Source organism: Lampetra planeri, chromosome 52, assembly GCF_965212315.1.
Source record: "Lampetra planeri chromosome 52, kcLamPlan1.2.h2, whole genome shotgun sequence".
NCBI lineage: Eukaryota > Metazoa > Chordata > Hyperoartia > Petromyzontiformes > Petromyzontidae > Lampetra > Lampetra planeri.
The window spans coordinates 931,307-951,854 of NC_136158.1; the positions used below are offsets into that span (position 1 = coordinate 931,307).

The 20,548-nt window shown below is 53.1% G+C and overlaps 1 protein-coding gene across 1 annotated transcript; it reads right to left on the reverse strand.

The window, feature by feature from the left end:
* Positions 1-344: 344 nt before the first annotated feature.
* On the reverse strand, positions 345-8,938 carry LOC144734618 (uncharacterized). The gene is made up of 3 exons (XM_078616887.1): positions 8,639-8,938; positions 1,672-1,784; positions 345-1,052 (listed from the first exon to the last, which is right to left on the reverse strand). The coding sequence occupies exons 1-3, from the start codon at positions 8,655-8,657 to the stop codon at positions 345-347; spliced, it is 840 nt and encodes a 279-aa protein (XP_078473013.1). The 5' UTR covers positions 8,658-8,938.
* Positions 8,939-20,548: the final 11,610 nt, after the last annotated feature.

Sequence of the window (20,548 nt, forward strand, 5' to 3'; positions counted from 1 at the left end):
TGCCGTCGCGACGACATAAATACTTTAAATTAACGGTTGCTCGGATGATGATTTTGTCTTTGTTCACCGTTTCCGCGCGCCCAAGCGCACATTTTCGCCGGCAGCGCTCGGTCCAGAACACCAGCGGCAGAAAATTCCCCATTCCTGTGACAGGCGGCAGTCCCTCCTCCGCAGGCCGGCCGGCCGACCGACATTCACTTTGCGCAAAGTTGAGCTCACTGGGCCGAGTCGACCCCTCTGGAGTTGTCCGCTCGGGGCGGCGCCCGATCCACCGCGACAGCGCCACCCGGGGCGGACGCCGTCCCAAAAAATCCACCAAGGCGACCGTGAAGGCGACACGCCACCTACGACCGCACCATGACCTCCAAGCTCAGATCGCCGATGTCGGCGGCGTCGACGCGGCACGGCTGCGGCGACAGCGACGGCGCCGCCGCCGCCGTCGCGGCGCCGCCCGCGAACGGCCGCGAGCCGCCGCCGCCGTCGTCGAGCGCCGCCGCTGAGAACGGCGACGCCGCCGCGTGGGGCCTGGCGCCCCTCGCCAGGCCCCACGCGTCGACGATGGCGTCGGGCTCCCAGAAGATGTCCTCCAGCGCCAGCTCCGTCAGGAAACCCGTGGCGGCGCCGCCGCCGGCCGCCGCTACCGCCGCCACGCCGAACAGCGCGTCCATGCGCTGCTGCTGGTGCAGCCGCTGCAGCTGCTGCTGCTGCTGCAGCTGGTGCTGCAGGGAAGGGGGCGGCACCAGCACGGCGGCGTCACACGGCTGTCCCGCCGCGTCTTCCACGAACTCGAGGTCTTTGAGGACGGCGGCGATGGCGGCCGAGAGCGACTCCAGTTTCTCGTCGTCGCCGTCGGGCGCCCGCGAGACGTGGGAGGGGGGGGCCGCGGCGGCGGCGGCCGCGTCGCGCCGCACCTCGTCGTGGACGTGCCGCAGCGTGTTGGCGATGAGCAGCGCGCGGCGCAGGCACGGCTCGGAGCGGCGGCGCAGCGGCGTGTGCAGCTTGCGCAGGGACAGGTCCAGCATGGCCTGGCGGCTCACCGGGTGGGCAGGGGCCTGGGGGCGGGGAGGGAGATGCGAGGGCAACGTGACGACCCTGTCGTTGGTTCGTTGTTGTCATTCCCTCGATCGGTTTAATCCTGATTGGGCTACTGGCGTCACGAAGGATTCCGTTGGGAAACCTTCGCTGAGCAGCGTGTGTGCGGTAGTGTAGCGATTAGCGCGCTGCACTGTGAACCCCAGCAACCAGAGTTCGATTCCCGCCCACGGCAAAACACCAGTCACGATTATCTCAACCGGTCCTGGGCCTCCCCTAGGTCGACTCAGCCTCAAATGAGTACCTGGAGCGGCGTATAAACATCGCCACTGGGGAGACAAAGGCGGTCGGGCGTGGTGCTGGCCACCCACCCCCTCGTGTGCCGTGCCGGCTTTCATAGGTGCTACTCGCTAACAGTCTGTTAAGGCTGCACGGGGAATCTTTGTTGTTTGTTGAGCTTCTTTCGCACCACACGTAGCCAACCGTGCTATCATCAGAGCAGTGCGACCTCCCCCCCCCCACCTCTGTGTTGGAGAACGGCCCAGAGAAGCGGATACAGCGCAGCTACCTTCCTCTAGCCCAAGTCCCCTGTGCGAGCGTCGGGTAGCGTTGTGTGGACACGCGCCCGGCCCCGCTCACCTGCAGCCCGGCATGCAGTCCGCACCACCGCCTCGCCTCCTCCTCCTCGTCGTCCACCTCATCTTCCTCGTCGCTCGGAGCCTTCCTCTTCACCCCGCGGCCGAGCATGGTTGCTGCAACGCGGCGACAAGTTGGAGTCGTGTGAAAACCACGGCGAGAACTCCGGAGGCCAGAGTCTCACCTCGCAAAGAGCGGCAACAGTGCAATGCGTTGTAAGGCAGCAATGAAGCAAATATAGATCAGAGCAGATACAGCCAGATAGACATCAGAGACAAACAGCCAGATAGATATCAGAGCATAGACAGCCAGATAGAGATCAGAGCACAGACAGTTGGATAGAGATCAAAGCACAGTCAGATAGAGATCAGAGCAGAGACAGTCAGATAGAGATCAGAGCAGAGACATCCAGATAGAGATCAGAGCAGACAGCCAGATAGAGATCAGAGCAGACAGCCAGATAGACATCAGAGGCAAAACATCCAGATAGATATCAGAGGCAAAACATCCAGATAGACATCAGAGACTGCCAGAAAGAGATCAGAGACAACCAGACAGTGATCAAAGACAGTCATATAGATAAGAGCGATCTAACCCAAAAAAACCTGTATTATGGATGATATTGGTCGCGAAAGCCAACGTGTTAAACTGATTTAAACTAAAAGAGTATAAGTCAAGGTTGGTACTGCACAATGGACCCCTCTCACGGAGTCTCTAGGGCTCCTGCCCAGTTTTCGCTGCAGGGGGCGATGTTGCTGCTGCTGTTGCCGCTGTGCGTGGCGATCCCAATGGAGGAGGCTCGTGGAGAACGCTGCTGCTACTGGGCAAGTTGGAGGCAGTCGCCCCTCCAACGACAACTGGAGGCAGAGGAGCGACGCTCACCACGACGAGCGGAGCGCCGGGCGGCTAAAGTGCAGCGAGTTGGCACAGTAGGGGGGGGCACAGCTGGTGCATCTGCCGGTCATCTCAGTCAACCCGTGGCACCTTGTTCTGTCCGGTGACCTTCCTGTCAGCGAGCCTTTGACACTTGACGTGGTCTCAAAGTGCACCTGGCCTGGCACAGGCACCGTGGTGACGTCACCATCACTTAGTGGCGAATGGCCGGGTGTTGGTATTGGTGATCGCAATCGAGAGACAACCAAACAGAGATCCGAGTGGGGAGCGTGGTACGGCGTCGCGGTTAGCGCTACGCCGTGCTTGTGCTATGAACCCGGCGATCAGAGTTCGATTCCCGCTCACGGCCAACACCGGTGACCTTTATCTGAACCGGTCCTGGGCCTCCTCCCCTAGGTCGACTCGGCCTCAAATGAGTACCTGGTGCGGTGTGTAGTAAACATCGCCACTTGCGAGATAAAGGCAGCCGGGCGCCGTGCTGGCCACCCACCCCTCCGTGTGCCGTGCCGGCTTTCATAGTTGCTACTCGCGAACAGCACTTGCCCCTACAGTCTGTTAAGGCTACACGGGGGATCTTTGTTTTTGATCCCAATGGAGTGATTGGCAGTGGAACTTTTCAGCATTGCGATGTTTTGAGCTCCATACCACCGGTCACATTGTGTGTGTGTGTGCGTGTGGGGTGTTTTTTCATCAATGCGAGGGAACTGGACAAGCGCCGCCAGGGAACCCACGCACACCCGGGAGAAAACGCACCAAAACTCCGCGCGAGTACCGGAATTGAACCAAGGTCCAACCCTTAGGGCGAGTCACGTGTGCGAGTCACAGGCGCTTCTCACTGTAGTGCCAGCTGGCTGGCGCAGTGGCGTCACCAAATAACGCTTCGTGTGGCCCGTGCCAGGAACAAGCTGATGTAGTAAAGAAAAAAACGAAGACGACAAGTCCCGTAGATGGCGGCATTGACAAAGAGGCAATAAACTAAATCGCAATTCACCTCGGCTCTTCACTTCATTATTGACATCGTTGTGTTGGACTGCCAAGCGCTGAACACTTCTACAGCAGGGCACGTGAGCGCGTGCCTCCGAGTGTGTGGAGAAAGGAGTTGACTTAACTATGAAACAATTTTTTGTTATTTTACCAGGTAAGGTCCACTGAGCTATGCCGCTATTTTTCATAAGCAACCTGGCCACTAATGATAGCTGAACAAAGTGGCTTATCGTGTGGCAGCCAAGGACTCTGAACGCATGCTGATTCTCAATGCGGAGGGAAAAACCGGAGGACCTGGAGAAAAATCCACGCGACCACGGTGAGAACACGCAAACTCCAATTATACAGCAGGCGTCAGGGTCGGGATTGAACCCACGACCTCCTGTCTACCAGGCGAGGGAGTTAACATCTCACCACCGCGGCGAATGGTTCACTGTCGTTGTACCTGCTGGGACTCGTTACATCTCGTGGAAGATTGCTCCACTGAACAGAATAGTTACACGGTTCAGTCCGTAAGCATGACTGAACGTTCGCAAGTCGGATGGTTAAAAATAATGACATCGAAATGGCATATTTTTGGTTCTTTCGGTAAAGTCACGTAGAAGGGAAATAATAAAATAATAGAAATATAAGACAATAAAACAAAACTCAAATTTTCTTGCTGTGGATTTCACACCTGATGATGATGATTGCTTGTGTTGCAATCGAAACGTCGTGAGCATTTTATTGTTTTATATTCATATTATTTTATTATTTCCCTTCTACGTGACTTTACCGAAAGAACCAAGAATATGAATCCCTGCAGTCACGAAAGCTTTAAATCGAAATCTAAATGGCAGTTCAAAAGTGCGGGCTGCGTTCGTAAACAAGGGCGTTTGTAAGTGCGGACAGCGTTCGTGAGGGTGGGCGTTGTTCGTAAGCGTGGGTGGGCGTTAGTAAGTGCAGGCGGCGTTCGTAAGCGTGGGTGGGCGTTAGTAAGCGCGGACGTTTGTATCTCGGGGACTGCCTGTACCCCTTTTTGACCGCCACGGGAGGTTTCACGTCCCACCGTGAAGCAGTTGACGGCCCCCAACTGCAAACTAAAAATTGCCAGGACCCCCCTGAGGCCTGAGACTCGGCGAGGCTCTCAGCGGTAAACAAGTCTCATAACAACAAAGTATACTGCAGGGCAGAGGTCGCAACCGGGTACCCGATACCCGTACCCTACTCGATACCCGGCTACCCGTACCTGGCTGGGTACGGGTACCCGTTTGCGACCCTGGTGCGGCCGGGTACAGGTAGGCCGTGAGTCACTGGTGAGTCACCGTTTGTCACTCATTTCGGGTAGGGTACGGGTAGGGAACGGGTACCCGTACCCGGCCGGACGGGTACGGGTACCCATTTGCGACCCTGGTGCGGCCGGGTACGGGTACGGATAAGGAATCAAAACCCGTTTGCAACCTCTGTGCTACTCCCTGCCCTGCCCCCTGCTGGCCTCAGTGGAGAGTGATGGATGTGTGTGGGGGGGGGTAAGAAGTGAGGAGCGAATGAGAAGTGAGTGAGTCATGAGAGAATGTGAATGAATCAGTAGTGAGGGATGAGAAGTGAGGGATACGAAGTGAGGGATGAGAAGTGATTGATGAGGAATTAAGGATGAGAAAGTGAGGGAAGAGGAATGAGTGAGGGATGATAAGTGAATGAATCAGGGATGACACGTGAGCGAATTGAGGAGTGAGGAACGAGAAGAGTGGGTGAAAAATGAATGAATTAGAGTGAAAAATGATGAGGGAGTGAGGGATGAGGAATGAATTAGGAATGAGGAGTGAATGAGGAACGAGTGAAAAATGAACGAGGAGCGAGTGAGAAATAAGCAATGAATGAGTGAGTGAGAAATGAGTGAGGAATGAGTGAATGAGCGAGTGAGAAATGAGTGAGGAATGAGTGAATGAGGAGCGAGTGAGAAATGAATGAGCGAGGAGTCACCCTGAGGCCACCCCCCGCCCCCCCCCCCCGTTGCCATGGAAACCAGACGGCGGCGGCTGCTGTGGATGCCGGCTGCTGCCGCCGCGGCTGTTGCCGCTTCGCTTTATTAATTTATTTATTATTTCCTCTCTCTCCAAACTAGAAACTCTCCTCCTAGCGCCCCCGCGGGGGCTAAGAGAGCGAGAGGGGGGGAAACATCCAAGCCACAGTCTCACCAATGACGAGCTTCATTCTAACGAGGTGGTTATAGTTGGGCCTATCATCCCTCTCGAGGGTGGATAAAGTGAAGTACCACTTTGTGCAGAAAGTCAACAGGAGTTGCCCTGTTGATTATAGACTCACCCCCCCCCCCAACTCCCGCCGCTATCCTCGCCATATGAATGTGGAATTTCCACCGCTGCCCCAAGGCTGTAGAGACGCCAGGTGACCGCAATGCTCATGGGAGTAACATCTCTCTCTCTGACACTCTGTGACTTTGTGATCGTGGGTGTGTCATTGTATGTCGCTTTAATATTGTATCGGTTTTTGTTGCTTTTCAGTACTCGGTAAATATGGAACCGTCGGGCCAACGTTGGGCCAACGTCGGTCAAACGTCGGTTGAACGTCAGCCAAACGTCGGTCGAACGTCGGATGAACGTCGGGTAAACGTCGGACGAACGTTGGTCGAACGTCGGTCGAACGTCGGTCCAACAGCTCCGGTCACACGCCACCGTAGGCCCAACGTTCGCATGTTTAGTGGCGTATTCACAGTCGGTATGGTATCGTCTACTTCAAGCGGCTTCAAGTTCCTTCACAACTGGAGTTGGCCCCAACACTGAACCGTCGGTCTACGGGCAGCAGCGGTCGCGACGTGCGAGGGTCAAGGAAGACTGAACAGCGCCGCGAAATCCTGACGCAAGTCTCGGAGTCACTTACTCCGGGAAGACGTTTCGCAAAAAGGCGCCCCCCCAACCGAATGGGTCGTGGCTATTAAATTCGCTAAGGTTCGCGACGCTGCTTGTTAATCCTCGCATATCGTGTCGGTGGATGTAAAACGTGTGAAGGAATGAACGTGAGTAAACGCTAATCGCGATGCCACGCTATTTCTGTTCCTCAATGGACGTAATTATTGTCGATGTTATATATCGTACGATATGTCACGAGTATTGCAGTGACCCTGCCAAACACTGCATGCCCCCAAGCAGCTTCTGTTTGGCCGGATAGAGGGGGCTAAACGGGCGTGGCACGGGCTGGAGAAGAGATGGAGCTGATGCGGTACGGGAGGATGTGGAGCTGAGTGGACTTGCCAAAGATCGGTACCAGCGGTGTCAAGATCCACCTATTGTGGAGGGGGCTCGTGAAGGATGTTACTGGACAGTTGGAGGCAGTCACCTTCCAGCAACAACTGAGGGCGGAGGAGCGACGCTCACAACAACGAGCGGAGCGCCATGCGTATAAAACGCTGCAAGTTGGCACAGTGGGGGGCACAGCTGGTCATCTACTGGTCATCGCAGTCAGTCAACCCATGGCACCTGGGCCTGTCCCCATGACCTCCTGTCATCGACCATGCAACACTTCACACAGCCTCAAATTGATCCTAGCCTGGCACAAGCGCCATTCGCCACCCAGTGGCTGCTGTACAGCTAGCCAAATCATCTTAGCGGCATATACCATATTTATATCCAAAGCAATTGGAAGTACTGTAATACATAAGCTTATATGAAAGAAGGGGCCATTGACAAAAATATCACCACTTATATACAGGGTGTTTAATTTTTTTTAACACTTATATGGGACTATCGTTTTTAATGGAAAAGAACGATGATATTACACTGTAAAGTGATAAAAAATTTAATGTTAAGAGCTTCACAAAGTCACAGTCTTCACTTGTTCGCCATCATTGTCAACGCGTGCCTGGAATCTTCTCCAGGTGGTCTCCAGAGCCTGGAGGCAGAACATTTCTTGCGGTAATTGTTGCAAATTCTCAGAAGTGTTAACATTTTTTAAGGCCACAGGCTTATTGATGCACCCGTTGACCGTTTTTGTTAATTGTCCTCATTGCATATTATTGAGGATGGTCAGCGGGCGAGTTCTTCTCGTCCGCTGGGTGGATCACGTGCTTGCGACAGAGAACTGACTTCTGGACGGCTATTCCCAAACCACTAGAATTAAAACATCTCTTTCCGGAAGGCCGCATTAATTCCCGCGGATGATCGTTAGGAGACGCAACCCACAACTCCACCGCCTTCGAATGACACGGAGAATACGGAAATGTTTCCTAGGCGACGACAAAATTCATACCCCCGGCTTCCGTGAAAACAGGACGGGGCGAGACATTTGAGGTAGAGGCCGACCGAAATTCGGTTTCGGCGCCGAAAGTTGGCAAATGGCCTTTTCGGCATAGTTTCTGTTTCGGCCGAAGCCAAAAAGTTAACTTTAGGTTTACTTTCAGTTTCAGCCGAAAGTCAATTTTTAACTTTCGGTCTGGTTTCGTTTTCGGCCGAAACCAGAAATTCAGTTTGGGTCGGCCTCTAATTTTTGAGAAGAAGGCCCCCTCGTTAATATCCGGTTTTCTCGTCAAAGATAACTTCCCTGAATAAAAGAAGTCGTGAGACAATGGCGACGGCAGTGCAGCAAATCTATAAAAATAAATATCTATTTTACCAGGTAAGGCTCACCAAGCTACGTAGCTCTTTTTCAGAAGAGACCTGGCCACAAATGATAGCCCAACAAAGTGGCTTATCATCATCACGTGGAGATTTATAGCAGAAGTCAAATTCTACAAATGCACGTCCTGTTTTCACGGAAACCATGAAAGAGAAAACCGGAAGACCCGGAGAAAAATCCATGCGACGACAGGCAGAGAGAGAGAGACACCGCAAACTCCAAGTATACAGCAGGCGTCAGGGTCTGCATCGAACCCACGACCTCCTGTATACTAGGCGAGGTAGTTAACATCTCCTAGCCACCGTGGCGAGTAAAGCCCATTGAGGTATGATGCTGTTTGTCAAGAGCGACTCAGCCGGCAGGCAACATCCAAGCTTTCCACAATTACAGACACTCACATGATGATGAGAGAGAGACACACAGACTCCAAATATACAGCAGCAGGCATCAGGGTCGGGATGAAACCTCACGACTTGCTGCGTACCAGGCGAGGAAGATGACATCTCGCCAGCGCGGCACCACTCTTGCCACCGCCTCTAGAATCCAGCGACTTCCGGAATAGACAATCCGTTGTCCGAAAACGATAATTGATAATTAAAAACAAAACAAGAATCGTTTAACAATCCACCACCGCACCGTGTGCTCAACCGAGCTCATTGTTGTGACCTGGACACCGTGACCCATTCAGACACCCAGAGCCCGGGTCCCCGTGAGAGCCCAGCCGCACAATGATGCACACATGTTCGGTAGGCAGACGGAGGGGGGGCAGGCGGGTGGAGTAGGGGTGGGGGGTGGGATGGGGGGGGTCGTAGGGTGGGGTGCGGGTGGGGGTAGCCAACGGGGCCACAAAGGGGGCGGCTGTGTGGTCGCTATTTCCTGGGGCAGTGGCTTCAAGGTCCTCTCAACGCGCACAATCATTTATTATTAATATTAATAAACAATTATAATCGTTCCGGTATTCGCATCGTTCTCGTAAGCGCAGGGAAATCACGAATGAACGATGACGTACACTTCGAACGGAGCGGAACAAGCGGCCGCGTGTCCAGATTAAACGCCCCCCCTCCATTGAAGTACCCCCCAAACGTGGCACCTCCTCACTTTGACATTCCTCCTCCTCCTCATCGAAGACACCGGCGGGTGGCGTTCCCGTAGGCCGCGTGAGAACACCAGCAGGCCGATGTGCAACACATCTCTTTCACCAATGGGAAATTAAAGACAGAGGCCGCAGTCACGCCATTGTGGCCATGCAGCCCAAACCAAGTACGTAGTTGAACTTCTTTCGCACCGCACGTAGCCAACCGAGCTAATGTTCCGTCTGTTGCAGACACACAAGACGGACAGGGCGGCGCAGTGGTAACGCTCGTGCCGCGCAGCAAGGAGGGCCTGGGTTCGATCCCCAACTCGGGTGCCGCCGTTCCGTGTGGAGTTTGTGCGTTCTTCCCCTCAGCTTTCACGACCAATATCATCCATAATGCAGGTTTTTTGTCGTTAAACCCGCCACCACCCGACACAGCCAATTAGTAAGGTTTGTCACGTAAACAGACCGTGGCAATTCATTACAAACCTTACTAATTGGCTGTGTCGGGTGGTGGCGGGTTATCGACACTTTTATATATTTACGCGATCTAACCCAAAACACCTGTATTATGGATGTTCTTCCCCTGTTCGGCACGGGTTTCCTCTGCGTTTCTCTTGTCCTCGGATAGCTAAAAAAAAAACACGCAATGTATAACTGATATTGCTAAATAGAAAAAAAATTGCCAGAAAATTACTCTATTGGGAATGACACACAAAGCAGCAGCGGCAACATCGCCCACTGCTGAGAAAAAAATCTAGCAGGACCCCTTCCTGCGAGCGAGTCTTGAGACTCTGCGAGGCTTTCTCAGGTATAGCAAGCGTCTTAGAAGTAGCGCATCTCCAACTTCACTCGGAAACAGGGTCAGCAGCGGCACAGCCACGAGTATGTATGTACATTGAACTTCTTTCATGCGGTACGTAGCCAACCGTGCTAATCGGAAGTGCCGGGGATGGACAACAAACTAAGCACAACAACAAGTTAGAAAAAAAAGTTTTTAATCTACATGATTTAAAAGTGCATAGCTCCAGTGGCTTCCTAATATCGTAAGGAAGAGCGTTCCAGACGGCCGCAGAAGCGCATCTGTACACGCGCGATGCGGTGACCGTCTTTGTTCGATGGCCAGTCAAAAGCCACTGCGATGATAACCAGAGTTCGCGTGATGATGGTTTATGCTCCGTGATGAGATCAGCGAGGTATTGTGGTTAATTTGTGGCAAGCACTTCGTGCGTAATGAGTGCGACCCTATAACGTCTCGAAAGTCTGTGGGAGAATGCGTGGAGGGGTAAGAGAGGGGGACAAGACAACAAACTAAACATCGCGCACCTCAAAGCGCGCGATGTAGCGGCCGTCTTTGCCCGATGGCGAGCAGGAGCGGCCGGCTCTGTGCCCGCGAGCGTCGCCGCCACGACCGCTACCGCCACCGCGAGTCAAATTTATCTCGCCGACCGCTTCCTCAACTCGGCGTCGCCGCGCTCGAGCAGCACCGCTGGCTCAGCGAGCGAGCAGACGAGCGCGACGCCGCAGCCGGGCGCGGCGGTGGCGTTGCTTTGCCAGCCGCCGTCGGCATGGTCTGTACACTGCTGGACACGAGGTCTCCACCACGCCTATCGCCATTTCTCGCAAGGAGTTTTATTTCGACGCCTCAGCCGTTTCTTGTTGAGCTCGGGGCGGTCGCGACGTCATCGTTCACGACATCGACTTTGACGGTACAACGACTACTGCCATTATCAGTTTACCATTGCTCTGCGATTTAATTATTTGGATTCTCTGGATTGTGCTTGCGCAATCCTGTACCATCCACTGTAAACACCCAAACAAGGTGTGTGACATCACCGCCTTGGCCGAAAAGGCTTTTTCCCTTTTCGCATTGGGGGTTGTTTTTGCCATTTGAAATCGCCAAGATTTGAGCGATTTTGACCCTTCCGATAAAAGCGCCTTTTGGCGTCCTCTGGTCTAGCACCATTTGAGACGAGGCTCAAAAGAAAGCTGTCTCAGGTGTGGACCAATCAGTTTCAAGGACAATGCACATATTATCAGAGTGTGTTTTTTGGTTTGCATTCTGATCAAGTATTGTGTTTAATGCAGACATGATTCCTTGTAAAAAGGTTTCAGTTTTGTTGCCAGAAAAAAGGGAAAAAACCCTATTCTCAATTTTTGGTACTGGCAAAGGAGGTCTAATGATGAAATTGAGACCCCGTTTAACGCGTAGGCCTTTCGCGACCATTATTTTCCGTAATAAAGCTTGTTGGCTTCACTGTGTAAATATGTAGTGTCGTTAAACCCACCACCACCCGACAGCCAAATTAGTAAAGGTTTGTCACGTAAACAAAGCGTGCCTAATTAGTTACCGTTTCAGCACACGCCTGTGCGTTGGGAAGAGTTAAACCCACGACATTTGCACTTCGAGTACGGGACGTTACGCTGGCGACTGCGGCCAGCCTCATCAGGCGAACGGTCAGAATGTGCGAAAGAGGTCTTCTCGTTTCGGCCTTAAAATAGAAGATGGAAGCGGACGGAGAGCCTGCTTCAAATCTCGCAAAGAGAGAGAGAGAAGGCTGTGACTGACATTTTTTAAAGCAACCGGGTTAATCGATCGCTTTTACAATCCCAAGTCGTTCAGATTGACTCGAACGGCCGATCGACCCCGGCTCCACCTCACGACGACGCCGAGGACAAGATGAGCCTCGGGGGCGGTGGGCTCGGCAAAAAACATCGCGGACGCGCGAGCCCCCAGGGGTCGCAGCGGGGAGGTCGCGACCTGCAGCGAGGGTCAGGGGGCAGGGCGAGTGGGCGCAAGGATCCAGAATAATCCCTCCTTTGTGGCTCCGCGAGGAATTCCTGTGTTGTGTTGTTTGCCGAGGGTTAGGGTGGCGCTGGCAGGGGCACACGTGCGAGGTTAGGGCGCCGCGCTACGAACCCGACGGTCCGGGTTCGATTCCCGTTCACGGACAACACCGGTGACGATTATTTGAGCCGGTCCTCGGCCTCCCCTAGGTCGACTCGGCCTCAAATTAGTACCTAGTATGGGGTGTGTAAACATCGTCACGGGGGAGACAAAGGCGGCCAGGCGTGGCGTTGGCTGCCTACACCCTCGTGCGCCGTGCCAGCCTTCAAAAGGTGCTCGGTAACAGCACTTGCCCCCACAGTCTCATAAGGCTACAAAGTGGACCTTTGTCTTTTTTATCTATGGTCACGGCAGAGTGCGGTCATCTTTAGTCGATCCACTGCTGGACAAAGGAATCAACCCAACGCCGCGTTGGTAGGCGGGTATTTTTTTTTATGTACTGGCTGACGCACTGAGCTATGAACCGGGAGCCCCGAGGTCGATTCCTGCCTGTGGGTGACCAATGCCCGAACCGGTGCCTGGGCCTCCGCCAGATTGACTCGGCTTCAAATGCGCACACGACGCGGTGTGTAAACCACCAGCGTGGGGGAGACAAAGGCAGCCCGGGCATGGAGATGGCCACCCACCCTCCTCGTGCATCGTGCCAAACTTTGCAGGTGCTCACTAAGCAGCACTTGCCCCAAGAACCCGCGTGGGCTGCACGGGGGATCTTTGTATTTGGAAGTTGCGGGTGTTGTGGTGTGGGGGCAGGGCAAATGTGCAGCAGCTTCCAGCTGATTCATCAGTCGTGGCCTGAACTGTCGCCACTCGCTGGCATGGGCCGACCTTTCTATCTAGCAGCCGAGGAAAAGTGACCCCTGAAGAATCATAATCATGATAGGGTGTCGCGGTGGCGAGATGTGAACTACCTCGCCTGGTATGCAGGGGGTCGTGGATTCGCTCCCGACCCTGACGCCTGCTGCTGTATATTTGGAGTTTGCGGTGTCTCTCTCTCCCTGGTCGCGTGGATTTTTCTCCGGGTCCTCCGGTTTTTCTCCCTCCACATTGAGAAATGCGCGTTTTGAGTATTTGGCTGCTATCAAATTCCACACGATGAGCCACTTCGTCGAGCTATTATTTGTGACAGGCAGGTCTCTTAAAAAAAAGCTACACAGCTCAATGGGCCTTACCTGGTAACAAAAAGGCTCAGAATCAGGCCCCTAGCAAGCGTATGTTCTCTCATCGACGTGTTTACAATCCAGTCTCAGCGTAATCGCCAAGCGTGCATCTCCCCACGCTTCTCTGCGCACTCTTCAGCTTCTGTTCCGTAACTTTCGTTGGGGGGGGGGTCAGTGTTTGCTGAACCGCGTCATGGCAGGTGGCCGCCAACGACGCACTCAGTAAACACGCCTCCTCCCTTCTGCAACAAAGTTGGAAAACTAAATGTGGCCACCTTTTCAGAAATGTTCCACTCGTCACGCACGAGGCGCTCGCCACAAGCGAACCATGCGAAAAGCATAAACCGTCCTCACGCAAACTCCGCCGGTCATCCCCGCAGATTTTGGCTGGCCAACGGAGAAAGACGGTCACCGCATCGCGCTCTTCCGGATGCGCTTCTGTGGCCGTCTGGAACGCTCTTCCTTCTGGCATTAGCAACTTTTAAATCATCATCTAGATTGAAAACTAATTTCTTTAAAACTGCTTTTAGTGTTTAGTTAATTGCCCTTCGCCCCGCACCTCCGATTATAGTATGGTTGCCTACGTACGGTGCGAAATAAGTTAAACTTACATACGTACATATATACACAGCTGGTTGCCTGCGCTAAGCTTAGAAAGGGCCACCCAACGGCGGAGGCTAAGGGGCCACTCCAATAACTAGCCGAGGAACAACACCACCACCGCCACCACTTTGACTCGGAATAATAATGCGGGCAGCTCAAACAAAACCCTGGCTAGACAGGGGGGGGGAGGAGGAGGTAAAGGGCTCACAAAGACAAAGATTTCCCAACTCCCCCTCCCTTGTGCAGCCAACAAAGGCTGCAGGGGAAAGTGCTGTTGGCGAGCACCGACGAGGGATGGCACAGGCGGCACGAGCAGTGGTGTGGCCAGATCCCACGCCCGGCCATCTTTGTCTCTACCAGCGGTGATGTTCACAGACTGCACGCACGCCTGGCACCCATTTTAGGGCCGAGTCGACCTAGGCGAGACCCAGGACCGGTTTCAAATAATCGTCACCGGTCTTGGTGGCCAACAGCGGGGAAACTGAACTCTGGTCGACGGGTTTCGTGATGCCAATTACTGCGCCACCGCTCCCCGCGGAGAGCATCGTGTGAAAACACTCGCACACATACACTCGTACGCGCACACTTGTGCACTGAGACAAAGATCCCGATATAGCCTTAACAGACTGTTGGGGCAAGTGCTGTTTGCGAGTAGCAGGCGCGGCACACGAAGGGGTGGGTGGGTGGCCAACACCACGCCACTTTTTTCTCCCCAGTGGCAATGTTTACACATCACACCGTGGACTAATTTGAGGCTGAGTCGACCTAGGGGAGGCCTAGGACCGGTTCAGATAATCGTCATCGGTGTTGGCCGCGAGCGGGAATTGAACTCGGGTCGCTGGGTTCATCGCGCAGCGCGCTAACCACCACACTACCGCTCCCCACTCGCGCACGCACACGCCCACACACACACAGGATTCCTCGCATTCCTCACGCAGCAAGGACGCTCAGAGTCTAATACTTATTCTTCTCGTGCACGGCTGATAGGCGTCGTCGCGATGTACTTCTTAACGATTCCATGTCAAACTTCGTCACCATGTGACGATCACCACAATGTACATTTGCCCACAACCTCAAGTTGGCATTTCACATTTTAAATTTTTCATCGTACTCTTATTGTGCTTTGCCGTTTTCTGTCAGTACAAAACAAAGTTGTTTAAACTCCACCGGGGGGGCGGGGGCGGTGGTGATGCGGCACAGCGGTAGCACATTCGCCGCTTGCCACCGGCTCGCGGTTCGAATCCAGACGGCCGCCCCTGGCCATCGCCGCGGTGTCCATCGCAGCAGCAGCAACAAAAAAACAACTCGCTGTCCGCTCGTCAGCGGACGTGAAAAGATCGCGCGACTACGTTCAACAAGAGTGGGCCGTTGTGTGCCGGCGTCACGGCCCACAGCCGAAAAGGGTTACACCGCGAATTACGCAATTGGGATTAGACGCAACGTCCCGACCCTGACGATGCCTGTAACATTTAGAGTTTGTGTGTCTCTCTCCCAGTGGTCCCTCCTTGTTTAGAATCAACATCAGGCGTTCAGAGCATTTGGCTGCTATTAAATTCCACGTGATAAGCCACTTCATTTGTGATAGCAAGATCGCTACGTAGCTCAGACGTGGGCCTCACCTGGTAAAATAAATAAAAATAGTTTAGAACATCGCCCGCTACATTGAAACTACTGCAGAGCATGTCTTTGATACGCAGCGCGCCAGCGTGGATAGCCTTGCACTTTGTTGGAATGGCGCAAATACCAAAATGGAATAGAATCTCTCATCGTCATTATCATTACAGAGGCTCCTCTACTTACCAACTGTTCAGAGATACGAACATATCTACTCTTTGGTTCTTTCGGTAAAGTCACGTAGGTATAAAATAAAATAAATCACGACGTTTCGGGCGCAACACAATCGTCCATCATCAGGTGGGAAAACTTGTGTTGCGCCCGAAACGTCGTGATTTATTTTATTTTATACCTACGTGACTTTACCGAAAGAACCAAAGAGTATGGATTCCTGCAGTCACGAAAGCTTCAAATCAACCGCCACGCAATAGATGGCGGTGGTAGCATCTACATCTGCAGAACGTAAAGAACCAGTGGCATCTACATCTACAGAACGTGAAGAACCAGTGTCATCTACATCTGCAGAACGTGAAGAACCAGTGGCATCTACATCTGCAGAACGTGAAGAACCAGTGGCATCTACATCTGCAGAACATGAAGAATCAGTGGCATCTACATCTGCAGAACGTGTTGAACCAGTGGCATCTACATCTGCAGAACGTGAAGAACCAGTGGCATCTACATCTGCAGAACGTGAAGAACCAGTGGCATCTACATCTGCAGAACGTGAAGAACCAGTGGCATCTACATCTGCAGAACCTGAAGAACCAGTGGCATCTACATCTGCAGAACGTGAAGAACCAGTGGCATCTACATCTGCAGAACGTGAAGAACCAGTGGCATCTACATCTGCAGAACGTGAAGAACCAGTGGCATCTACATCTGTAGTAGATAATACAACTTTTAAAGCCATCCCCTGTGTTTAGTGTACACGCCGTACAACACGTTTGGAATCGACAGGAGTAAAGTTGGCCTTACGAACAAATCACTTACGAACAGACCTCTGGAACCTAACTCGTTCGTAAGTAGAGGAGTCCCCTGTACTACTGTTGTGGTCGATCCGCTGCCGTAGTTCGCAGCGCGCCAACCTTGTGCAGCAGAACGGCCAGATCGGCCGTCGGTGCCTGTGGCGTCCGGAGAGCCGGAGCTAGTGACCGGCGGCCTTGAGGAGCCATCATCGAGTCCGAACCAGTTTCGCGACAGACTTGGAACAGAGTTGTTGTTGTTGTTGGCTTAGCAAGTGTGCGATCGGCGCGAAGCGTTGGTGATGAACTGGGCTCGTAGGAGTGCGAGAGCGATAACGAGCGTTCGGTCCTTATTTGCTCAAGCAAGCAGAATCAGTATTTTATACTGGAGGAATCCGATGAGCTATGAAGCTACTTTTCACAGATATCCAGTCGGGGGGCCACGGGGTCAGAACGTTACAACGACAAACGAAATACAAAAACGCAACAGGAAGTGCAAGTATAGGAGAGGTAAACAAATCACTTCAAAAGTATACCGTGGGGTGGGTTTTGAGCCCCCCCCCCCCCCCCCGGTGGATGAATCTCCTTAAAAATTAAACTGCAGTGGGGGGGGGGACGGTGGACGTCAACGAGTTGACGGTGGTCCTGAAGAAGATCCGCCTAGGGGGAGACCACTCAAGCGCCCCCCTCCACCCCCCCAGATCGCTCAAGCACCCCCCCAGATCGCTCAAGCACCCCCCCACCGCCCCCCCCCCCCTAGACCGCTCAAGCAGCCCCCCCTCCCTAGACTCCTGAAGCAACCCGTACCACCCCCGCTAAGACGCTGTCTCCAAAATTCCGCTCACGACAGCGAGCGCACGGGCGGGCGGTGTCGGAGAGAGAAATGAGATTTACGAAACAGAAGTGGCGAGGCGGGCGACACAAGCGAATGGGAGCGCAAGCAAGAAAATAAATAAATAATAACATAACCTAAAGATAGGGGCCATCCATTTAGTACGTACGCATGGAGGGGAGAGGTTAACCCAAACGCGTAGCTTGCGTATGGGGGGGTCTACTGACAATTTGCGTACGCATAGGAAACGGGGGGGGGTGAAGCCTTGATAATAATTTGTCGACATTGGCTTTCAAATGAGTTAGATAGTTCGGCGGTGGACTGACTGTTTGCTTAAACACGTTAATATTATTAATCCTTGATAGTTTCTGCGTGGATTAAATATCGGCCGTTCTATAGGATTCGGGGGGGGGGGGGGGGATTGACAGATTTTTGCGTACCCACTAAATGGATGGCCCCATAACAAATAAAATAATAACTGGTAATAAAATAAATAAACGCTGGTAAATAAATTACACGACGCACGAGGCTGTCCTCCCACGCTGCTGCTGCTGCCGTCACCTGCCAGACAAGGCAGACATTGTTTAGGCAGCCAGAGCTGGCCCCGAGCCATGCGACCCATACAAAGACAAAGGTCCCCCGTGTAGCCTCAGCAGACTTGTTGGGGCCAAGCACTGTTCGCGAGCAGCAGGCGATGATGGCCGGCACGGGGGTGGGTGGCCAGCACCACGACCCCGGGCCGCTTTTGTCTCCCCGGCGGCGATGTTTACACGTCGCGCCAGCTACTCATTTGAGGCCGAGTCGACCTAGGGGAGAGAGAACCGGTTCAGATGTTCGTCACCGGGCGATGGAGGCAGCGAGCGGGAATCGAACTCGGGAGGGCATTGTAGGGCGACTCGCTAACCCGCCACACTTCTGCTCTTTGTCCGCTCGCACACGCGCTCGCTCATCCACACCAATATCTCTCGTGAACGCGCCCATTCGCTACGCACTGCTGCAATCCTTCCATTCACCCTCCTGCTGTTCCGTTTGCGGGGCTGCCGCTCCTACCCGCTGGTAACAACCCCCGGACGTGGCTCAATCGTGCCGAAAACCAAACCAAGACGTTCCCAAAAAAAAATCTCGGCACACGGAAGCTTCAGCTGACGAGGCCACGGCTTGCCGATGATGCCCAATTAAGTTGAAACCGAGGCGAAGGTACGAGCGTCAGGGTAGACGGTGGTTTTGGATGAAGAGCCTGGGTCTTGCCGATGATGCCTAATGAAGTTGAAACCAAGGCGAAGGTGCCACTGGTGCCTGGGTAGGTGGCTTTAGCTGACGAGGCCGGGTCTTGCTGACGATGCCTAATGAAGTTGAAACCAAGGCGAAGGTGCCACTGGTGCCTGGGTAGGTGGCTTTGGCTCACGAGGCCAGGTCTTGCTGATGATGCTCTGTGAAGTCGAACTCCTGTCTCGTGTTTTCTCGGTTTAACAAACAGCTACTGTACTCTCAAACCGCGCTGACAGCCGGGAGTGACTAATAGTTTAAAAAAATCCCCACACATCGACAGAGGCCCTCGTCCAGCAGTGGATTGAGAGCCAGCCCAGTAAACATGCCAACACTGGGCCACCAGTTTGCGAGGTTGGATTCGTTGGGTCATGTTTACTGGGGAAGTACATGTGAGAAAGCAGAATGATGTAAAGAAAACCATACAAATTAAGACAAAAATAAACTAGAAACGGCAACAATGAGTTGGTAAAAACGAGGCAAATATATTCGCGAAAGCAATTTATCACGTCGCTGGCTGTGTGGGTGACTCATTACCTTCCTGCATTTTTACTGCGGTAGATTATAAACTCACCTAACCTGTGACCCAATCACACGGAATGCACCCCCATCTCGTCAGACCTCACAAGTCAAGCAGGTGGCTAGGAGATGTTAACTCCCTCGCCTAGTATGCAGGAGGTCGTGGGTTCGAGCCCGACCCTGATGCCTGCTGCTGTATAGCAGGTCCTCCGGTTTTCCCCTCCACATTTAGAATTAACATCACGTGTTCAGAGAATTTGGCTGTGATAAATTTCCACGTGATAAGCCACTTCGTTGGGCTATCATTTGTGATAGCCAGGTCGCTTCTGAAAAAGAACTACATAGCTCAGAGAGCCTTACCTGGTAATACAAAAATAGTTTAGTTTAAGGTCTGAGCCCGCATAGTCCTGGAATGGGCAACCAGCGTGCAAAGTTCACGAGAGTTCACCTCTGCACAATTTTAGTTCACCAATCACAAGGCGCAAAAAGGCCCGAAACGCCAAGCGGGCAGCGACAATCAGCGCTGTCTCCATCAATGTGGTCGGAGTGTTCCGATCGAGCAAAAAAAAAAGTTAAAGTAACATTTTACTTTCTTGCTACAGTCAAAAGTTCACGAGGTCGCCGTGAACAGAGGCGTTGACACCACCGCACCCCGCCATCACTTCCATCTTACACCCTCCAAACTGCCATAACCAGCTTGGTGAAGTATGGTCAAATCGCCCTCCACCACCAGCTCTGCGTGCGGTGGGGCGGGGGAGAGAAGCCCTTCTGTGATTTTAGCAGTGGATCGACGGGCCTGCAAGATCTCGTCCAGTAAAACAGAACAACATTTATTCTTCATTTGCCAAAGAAATTCGTGGCAGTTGAGCAACAAGGAGAAAAAAGTGAACGTCACATTTTACATTCTTGTTACGGTCAAAAGTTCACGAGGTCGCCGCGACCAGAGGCGTTGACGCCACCGCACCCCGCCATCACTTCCTTCCATCTGCCAGATTTCTCAGAGTGTCGGCACGTGCCCACCACGGTTCTGCCCTGAGTGTCTCTTCCCGGCAAGAGCCTTTTGGGTCTTCACTATTTTCTGCAGACTTAGGTAAGTACTATACTCTATTGCACATGTTACCGCAATTATCCCGATTACAAGACGCACTGAGTCTCCCTGTTTTCTTTTGCAATAGTTGGGAGTGCATCTGACAATCTGCAAGCTCTGTGCGTGTGTGCGAGAGAGACCACAGCCCCTCGAGTAAACCAGCTTGCTCCGTCAAGGCCTCCCCATGTTGTGCTGTTTCGCTGTGGTCGTTTGACCGTACTTATTGAGGAAGACCGATCGCTATACCGACCATCGGTTCCAGTCACTCTCTGGACTAATCGGATAACATTAACATTGTTGTGGTGGAGTAAAGGTGCCGTGTACACTAATGTTCCTGCGGGTGCCGCTGGACGGGAGGTGGTAGGCGGGGCTTCGGTGGTATTGTAATTACTGTAAACTTCGTGTATAGATGCTTTAAAATGAGAGAA